This window comes from Pinus tabuliformis, chromosome 1_1, assembly GCF_031772625.1.
Source record: "Pinus tabuliformis cultivar Carrire ecotype Pingquan chromosome 1_1, CPIR1, whole genome shotgun sequence".
Classification (NCBI taxonomy): domain Eukaryota; kingdom Viridiplantae; phylum Streptophyta; class Pinopsida; order Pinales; family Pinaceae; genus Pinus; species Pinus tabuliformis.
The window spans coordinates 135,689,389-135,698,428 of record NC_142297.1 but is presented as its reverse complement, the minus strand read 5'-3'; the positions used below and the strand labels follow the sequence as shown (position 1 = coordinate 135,698,428).

At 40.6% G+C, this 9,040-nt stretch overlaps 1 protein-coding gene across 1 annotated transcript; it reads left to right on the top strand.

The window, feature by feature from the left end:
• The first annotated feature begins 832 nt into the window (after positions 1-832).
• Positions 833-6,583, top strand: LOC149212011 (uncharacterized). Its single transcript, XM_089388533.1, has 2 exons — positions 833-2,215; positions 2,351-6,583. Exons 1-2 carry the CDS (start codon positions 833-835, stop codon positions 6,581-6,583), a joined length of 5,616 nt encoding a protein of 1,871 aa, XP_089244659.1.
• The last annotated feature ends 2,457 nt before the right edge of the window (positions 6,584-9,040 follow it).

The window sequence follows — 9,040 nt, the reverse complement described above, 5'->3', positions numbered from 1 at the left end:
CATTAAATATTGGAAGTCAAGCTGTGGATTAAGGATTGGTCGTATGCATAATAGGAGGTGACACAACCCTAGAATAGTTGGGTTTAGTTGACTAAGACTAGGAATTGTAGTTGGCTTAGTCTGCCAAGACGAGACATTGTAGTTGCCTTGGCAAATTCATTCAGTATTATTCCTAACCTATTCATTTATCATGGACCAGTCGCAAGTCACTGAGAAACCTTTGCATAATGTGTTGTGTAGAAATTCAAATAACTAAACCAAATATATGCATTCAAATATATATAACTAAGAGAAAATGACACACAAATCAATGACAATACCATAAAACTCTCTCAAATATATCAATTCCCCGCTACTTCATATTACTTAAACTTCCCTTCAGTGATTCTTTTTTTTATGTCTCACCCTATGCTTGCCACATGTTTTATTGAAATTAGCCATGACACTTTTCATCAAAAAAATATAATATTTTTATTAAAAACTATGATTATTATTAATTTAGTTTAATTTTTTTGAAGGACATTTGGCAACAAAATGACCAACTCTTCCACAAGCAAAACATTTGAAAGGAACGGTTGATTTTATTGAGGATATTGGCTGGTTAGGGTTTACGCAGGCGGGCAGGATTGACAGAGGAATCCGCAGCCACGGGACGGTTCCTCAGTCGGGGGACGGAATCCTCAGCCGGGGTCTGCGGTTATTTCGGCTGAAACGAATTTTTCAGCTTCGTTGTTTTTAATAAGAGAACTAGGGTTAAAACCTAGCCGACAGTTCTGAACGGGATGGACGAGCCAAGGGGGGGGGTGCAAACCCCTCCTTCAAGAATATAGTGATGGGAGAAACCAGTTCAGAAGGAATTCCAAAAGGAAACAAGGAAAACCTGGCCCCGGTAATGGGCAACTTATGGCAGAAGCGAATGAAAGGAAAATGCCTTCCTCGAGCTCAGAAAAAACCCAGGTATGTCATTCCCTTCAACAAACTGGAGGAATACAATAGCTATATGAAGGATCATGCATTAATCTGCAAATTTATCGGCTATTGGCCTTCAGAAAAGGAGTTAAATAGATGGATAGAACAGCGATGGAAACCTCGGGGTCATATAGATCTTAAACTGGGAGCGCAGGGTTTCTTCACTGCTATCTTTACGAATCTGGAAGACAAGAACAGAATTTTTGAGGAAGGGCCGTACTTCTTGAACAATGCAGGTCTGTTTATGAAGCACTGGGAAGAGCGGTATAACCCTGACAAAGAAAAACTAATGGATGCCCCGGTGTGGGTTAGGTTGTTTGGGTTACCTGATGAGTTTTGGGATCCGGAAATCTTGGAAGGAATAGGAAACTCAATAGGTAGCTTTGTCAAGACTGCAGAGGCCACCAGAAGAGGAAAGTATAATGCCTTTGCCAGAATTTGTGTTTTCATGAACTTGGCTGAACCACTCCCGGAAAATATCGAATTGGAATATCATGATGAAGTCTGGACGCAGCCGATCGATTATGAACACATCCCCTTTCGATGCCGGAAATGTCATGAATACGGCCACCTATATAGGCAATGCCCGCTGAATAAGGAGGAAGGGGGGAAGACAGATAAAGGTAGGGCAGCAGACAAAGAGGAAGGCTTCCAGCAAGTCTATAGAAAGAAAAGGCAAAATAAAGAAACCCTGAAACCCAAATTGCAAGAAACATCCAATACAATAAAAAGTCAAAATAAGTTTCAGGGGCTGCAAGATGACACGGAAGGGTATGAAATAAATCTGGATGATGATGAAGATCCAGAGAACTCGCCCATGGAGATTTCCCGAGAAGAGAAAGAGAAAGCAAAAAGCCCAAACAAACCGAACAAGGAACAAACAGAGGAAAAGGAGGCGGAAGAAACAGTGGAATCGCATATGGAAATTGAAAACCAAATGGAAAATGAGGCCGAAGAGGAAAAGTTAATGAAGAGACTACTCCAGGAGTGGAAGTATCTGGATAATAGATTTATACCAGAAAAACAAAAACAGTTGTTCAAGGAAGCTTTCCAGAAATACAAGGAGCGGAAAGGGGAAAACTTGGAAAAACAAATAACGGAGGTTGGGGAGCAGGAGAAAGAAATGCTGGAAATGGGCAATGCTGGCAAAAGTAGCAGAAAAAGAGGTCGGAAAACGTTAAATGAAACCATCCAATCGGTGGGCGAAACATTGATCAACTCTGGTAAAGTGATACCTCTGTCAGAGGTATTTTTTCCTTCCTTCCAAAAGTTTTAAATGATTGTTGTCAGCTGGAATATTAGGGGCTTGAATAGTAAGGGAAAGCAAAGATATTTGCGAGATAAACTCAAAAAAGAAAAACCTAGCATTTTGATATTGCAGGAGACTAAAATTGGGGTACACCAGTTAGAGGAAATCATTGAAAAAAGTAGATTGAATTACAAAGTTATGGGACAGGATGCTATAGGAGCTGCAGGGGGAATAGCAATACTGTGGAATCCGAATGAAATCCTTCTAGATAATTGGACTAGCATGCATGGAATCTTGACCGGGCTGGGCAGGATAGTGGGGACCAAGGAACAGGTGGTCATTACAGGTGTTTATGGACCCACAAACCCTGGAGAAAAAGAAAACTTCATCAGGAGTTTAAGAACTATCCGACAACTTTTTTCTGTGCAACCTTGGATCATTGGAGGAGACTTCAATTTAATCAGATCCCTGGAAGAGAAAAAAGGAGGGGTTAGAAGGTTGGATCAGTTCATGGATAAATTTAATGAGATGATAGAGGACCTAAGAGTAGTAGATATTAAAACTATCAATGGAGTCTATACATGGAATAATCGAAGAGGAGGCAAGAACCAAATTGCCTCAAAACTGGACAGATTCTTAATATCTGAAGACATCTTGAACAAGGATATCTTTGTCGAGGCCAAGATTATCCCCTCCCTGGGCTCGGACCATTGGCCAATCCGATTGGAAATCGACATTAAAAAAATCCAGGGTAAGAAGCCATTTCGTTTTGAAGCCTTCTGGTTACGGGATCCGGATTTCATAAAAAAGGTAGAAGAATGGTGGAATCAAAGTAGAGTGCAGGGTAGAGGAAAGATGCACACGTTTCATTTAAAACTGAAAGAATTGAAGATGAAGATTAAGAAGTGGAACAAGGAAGAATTTGGCAACATCTTGGAAGATAAGCAAAAACTAGAAAAGGAAATGGAGGATCTCCAACAGAAAATAATTTTGGAAGGCAGGACTGAGGAAAGCATCACCAAAGAAGGGATTCTGCTGGGAAGAATGGAAGAAAGACGAAAGCAAGAGGAAATTCTATGGCGACAAAAATCTAGAATTAAATGGCTTCGGGAAGGGGAAAGAAATACAAAATTTTTTCATCAGGCAATGGTTAAGCATAGACAGGGAAACAGAATTCTTTCCATTAAAGGGAATAATGGTATAAGGTTGGTGGAGCAAAAGGAAATTGAGCAAACACTAGTGGATCATCATAGAGGAATCCTTTCTGAACCTCAAGTGGATCGAGCGAGAGCTATTCAGGAGATCTGCACTGCTATACCTAGACTAGTTACGGAGGACCAGAACAAAGCCTTAATGAGGGCGGTTACTTTGGAAGAGCTGGAAGATACAGTGAAAGCAATGAGGAAGGGCACAGCACCGGGCCCGGACGGCTTTACAGTAGATTTCTACCAGGCTGGCTGGCATTTTCTTGGAAAAGACATACTGGATTTGGTAGAAGAGTCAAGGGTGCAACAGAAGGTATGGCCGGCTCTTAATTCAACCTTCTTTACTCTAATTCCTAAAGGAGAAAATATGGAGGATGCTAATGGCTTTAGGCCTATAGCTCTCTGTAATGTAGTGTATAAGATCATAACCTCTCTAATTGCTAAAAGATTAAAACCCCTTCTGGAAAGTTTAATATCGGCGGAGCAAACTGGTTTTGTGGAGGGGAGGCAGATTTTGGATGGCTTAGTTGTCTCTCAAGAAGTTATTCACTCCCTCAAAGATAAAAAACGAAAGGGAATGATGATCAAGCTAGATTTATCCAAGGCTTACGATAGGCTTAACTGGAGGTACCTTGAAAGAGTTCTGGAATGTTTCGGTTTTCACAAGAGATGGATTACATGGATCCACAATCTCATTTCTTCCCCTAACTTTTCAATCTTAGTCAATGGAAACCCTTCGAACACGTTTAATGCATCCAGAGGTATCCGTCAGGGTGATCCGTTGTCCCCTTTCTTGTTTATTTTAGCAGCAGAGGGTCTAGGAAGGTATATTACTCAGGAAAGAGTAGCTCACAGATTAAAAGGACTTCGCTTATGGGGAGACAGACTTCCTCTAACGCATCAACAATTTGTTGATGATATAATGCTCTTTGGAGAACCAACTGTTAAGGAAGTCAAACATCTAAAGAAAATTCTAGACTTGTTTGCTGAGGCATCGGGACTTGAAATTAACCGGGATAAATCTTGTGTTTTTATCTTCAACACGGTGGATCAAGTGAAGACTCACCTTATTAGAATTCTGGGCTTCAAAATGGGTGAACTACCTACAAAGTATCTGGGTAACATGCTGGACTTCACTTCAAAAAGATTAAAGAACTGGCAGGGAATCTTAGATAGAATGAGGAAAAAAGTCTCGAGTTGGGCCTTTAGGGTCCTGAATGTTGCTGGCAGAATTGTTTTAGCTAAATCGGTTCTTCAGGCTATACCCATCTATCCCCTTTCAATTATGGCGGCCCCGAGAGGAGTTTATGGGAAGATTAGAGAAATTATCAGAAATTTCATTTGGAGAGGGTCGGAGGAAAAGAAGAAATGGGCCTTAGTGGCCTGGAATCAGCTTACAGAGAGGAAAGAGAGAGGTGGGTTAGGATTAAGAGACCCAGAACTGCTCAATCAAACACTGGGAGCTAAACTTTGGTGGAGGTGGTTGCAAGGGGGAAATGACCTCTGGAAATCAATATGGAGAACAAAATATCGAATGCCAGACTCACAGGTAGACATTCTAAGACAAGAAGAAACTCCTCGCGGATCCGCTGTCTGGGAATTGGCCAGTCAAAATAGAAACATTGTTGAGCAGCATGCGTTCTGGGAAATCAGAGGAGGGAATGAGGCTCACTTCTGGGACGACAGATGGCAGCAAAGAGAAAGACTGAACAATATGCAGAATCTTCATCAAATCAGAGGAAGAATTGAGGGGAACAGAATATGTGTCAAGGATTATTGGAAACCTGATAGCATGGATGACTGTTGGAGATCCTGGAAGGACCCGTTAGAGTGGGATCAGAATCTTAGTCCTGACCTGCAAACGGCATTCAAAAAGGAAATGAACTCAAGGAAAATCAGAGTAAGAGACGGAAAAGATATTCTACGCTGGGGTAATACCATGAGAGGTCTTTTCTCAGCTAAGGAAGCCTATTATTTGGTAAATTCTCACAATAACAATGATGGCCAGCAGGATTGGAGGAAAATTTGGGATCTAAATTGGTGGCCCAAAGTGACCACTTTCGCTTGGTTAGCTTCGAAAAACAAAATCTTAACTTGGGACCGCATCCAGAAACGGGGTTTCTCGGGACCTTCGAGCTGCTATCTGTGTAAAAAACACGAAGAAAACAGAGATCATATTATGATCCACTGCCCGTTTATTAATCAACTATGGTCTAATACCAAGCGCACCTTTAATAAACCCGGGGTGGTGGTTAGAGATTTTCTTGAAATGGTTTTCCGTTGGAGGGAAGAAACTTTCCACTGCAAAGTCATACAGAGAGCCTGGAATCTTGTATCAGGTTTTGTAATATGGCTGGTATGGAAGGAACGCAATGCTAGAATTTTCAAAAGTGTCAATAAGGAACCTGAGGTAATCTGGGAGCGGGTGGTAGAGGCGATGAGAGAAACCATTCTGGTGGAGAGATGGCAGGACGAAGATTGGAAAGCAGATCCAGGGGAGCAAGAAATTTTGAACAGACTCAACATTAAATTTGAGATGGTGCATTATCAATTAAGGAGAGAGCAGGACATGAGGATTAAAAGCCCAGACAAGTTTACCTATCCTAGGGGACAATTTATAAAACTAAATTTCGATGGGGCCTCTAAGGGCAACCCTGGGGATGCAGGGTTCGGGGGTATATTCCGTGACAGCAACAGACAAGTAAGATGGATATATGCCGACTGGGGAGGGAAGATGACCAACAATGAGGCCGAGTTTTGGGCTCTCCATACCGGATTAAGAATTGCTATCAGGAATGGGTACTCCAACTTGGATATTACGGGCGACTCCCAAATTGCCATTGAAATGGTAAAGAAACTCAGGAATGGCAAGGGGTGGGAAAAGGTGACAAAGAGCTGGCGCACAGCAGGTATCGTACAGGAGATAGCGGATATGATTAGAAGAATAGACTACTGTATCATTAATCATGTTAGAAGAAATGGCAATAAACCTGCGGACTGGCTTGCCAACTGGGGCAGCAGAGGCCAGGAAAGCAGGATAGATAGCCAGTGGAGGAATGCGGAGGCAAATAGAGAGTGGAAAGATCTGATCGCGCTCATTAAGGTAGATCATGATGGTGTTATCGGGGATCACACTTCGATCAATGAAAGGGATTATTAATTGGCGGAGGCACGATCGAACCATGGCCAAGGTTCGATTGAATAAGGTGCTAAGTGGCATGCAAATCCACACAATGATGAATCAGGAATTAAAAGGAGGTATTATGGCGGCAGAGGGGATGAGTACCAAAGATTACACATTTGATGCGATAATTAATACTCATCAGCTGAGAGGGGAGATTAACGAGGCGTCAGGGTACATTGCAGTGGACGTGATTACGGATGGAACGGCCGACGGTAGTGGGGTACCGGATCCGGATGGGAAGCAGCCGGGAATTAAAATTCGGGCCTCGTTCTATGTTCACCATATTATAAATCTCCGAAGTCAAGAGAAACAGAGATCGACAAATAACCACCCTTGCGGGATAGTTCAGAAGCATTTCCATATTCTCCAGCAGAGGCATTCAAAGGGGGGAAATAATCAGAGAAGGAAGAGCGACAGGACTGCAGGTGGTATGGAAACTCGACAGAGAGGCCGTGGTGTAGGGGAGCGGAGTGCAGTTGATGAAGTTCGTGAGCAAGGGAAGGGCAAAAGTCCCATAGAACGAGACTCCCCATTCATAATTTGGGATATAGATGGTGATGTAGAAGAGGAAGACGATGGAGTCTCTGGGAAAAGATTTAAGGAAATGCAAAAGAGGAGCTTGAAAGGTAGCAAGCCCCAGCCGGTGACAAATTCGCCTATGCAGAATGCCTTTGAAGATAGGCGTTCGGGGCTTCGCAAGAGCGGTCGCCCACTGGGCAGTGGCCAAAGCAAAACGCAGAAGGGGGATAGGAACCAGAGCACGACAGAGCACGAGGAAGGGGAAAATTCTGGAAAGCGACAGCAGCAATCCGCGAAGCCTAAAAGAACAGTGATGCACCAAATTCGAGCGGCGGAAAAGGCCTTTCAAAACAATGCTGATCCTGATATTCGTAGGATAATGCAATATCTCGAAAAGGAGGCCATTCAGAAGCAATCGTCAGACGAGATGGAAGAATGGGCAACAATCTTCCGCGACCCGGGCCACACTCGTGGTCGCAGGACTCTTTTCAAGCAGTCCCTACACATGTATTGGGTAATGAAAGGCTTGATGGCGAAGGCCTTGGAACAGGTTGCCAAAGAAATGGCTGATTTACTTCAGAAGAAACCTGATATGAGCAAGGAGCTGAGCTATATCCGTATAGCCTTGTCAAGACAGGAGGATAAGATGGATGAAATTCTTCACCTTCTGAAGAGTGAACGTCCGGATCCTGTTCAAGGAGACAGCCAGCCGAATCCTGCGCAAGGAGCCAGCCGGCCAGTGGAAAAGGAAAATGCATGACGGAAGATATGTTGAATACCGTTTCTCTGTTTTGTTCTGATTTTGTTCGTGTCTTTATAGATGAATAGTAGGAACAGAAATATAGTCATGAATAGGGTTTGCTGTAAGTTTCAAAACTGCTATGCTGTTTTAGCTACTTTGGTTAGACTGAGAGCCTATTACTTCTGGGCTGGACTGAAAAATTATAGATGGTTTTTGACCCGGTTTCCCCTTGAGGGCGGGCCTCTATGGTTTGGACGATGTATCTTTTTGAAAAAATTTCAGTAATAGAATGAGTAATACGTGAGCTTACAAAAAAAAAAAAAATAGTTTAATTTTTATATGGATATTAAAATTATTTTTATAAGGTTAAGAAAAACATATACATTAATCAGTGAAAAAGATTTTGGATGCATAAAAAAATACCCATATTTACATTGAAGAAGACCCTTTAAAGAAACTACTATATGCTATTCACAATTAATTATTACTAGATGATTTCATGTTCCACCATATCATTTCATTATACACATATTAACCATTTTAAACAAAATTACTTTCCTCGTCATATTTCAGTGATTCAATTAGAAGTTTCTTTGCCAAAAGAATGGGTGTTTAGAAAAACACATTATAGCTTAATATGATTGTGATGTGTTATTATACCTATGCTCAAGGTGGAGTTGACATGTGTCTCCTACAAAAAGCATCTTTAAATAAAAAAACAATATCGACTAGAATAAAAAGAAAAATGTTTATACATATTTGACTAGTTTCAATTAAAATAATTGTAAAACATTAATACTTGATTGGTTGTAAATATTACAATCCAATATAAAAGAGATACTATAAAAATATTGCACTTTCATTCTTAGAGTTATAAATAATATATTTGAATGCTTATATTAAACAATATAATTTTATATAAACTTTGTATAAATAAAATAATTAAAAATTAAAAAAAAAAATCTATTTCTCTCGTAAATATTTCCACAACTAATGTGTTTCAATAATATATTTCAATATAAACTATATACAATAATAAATTATATATATATAAAAAATTAAAAAATAATTATTTGTTTTAATATAAAATATTAATAATAAAAAATATTCAAAAATATAATGTAACCACTAAAAATTTACACATCGTGTACCCTCTATTATTATAAAACTAT

Excerpts from the sequence above, each read along its gene's own strand:
- LOC149212011 (XM_089388533.1), top strand. The coding sequence starts at position 833 with ATGGGAGAAACCAGTTCAGAAGGAATTCCAAAAGGAAACAAGGAAAAC. Across the intron at positions 2,216-2,350 it reads AAGTGATACCTCTGTCAGAG|GAGACTAAAATTGGGGTACA; the intron begins GTATTTTTTCCT and ends TTGATATTGCAG.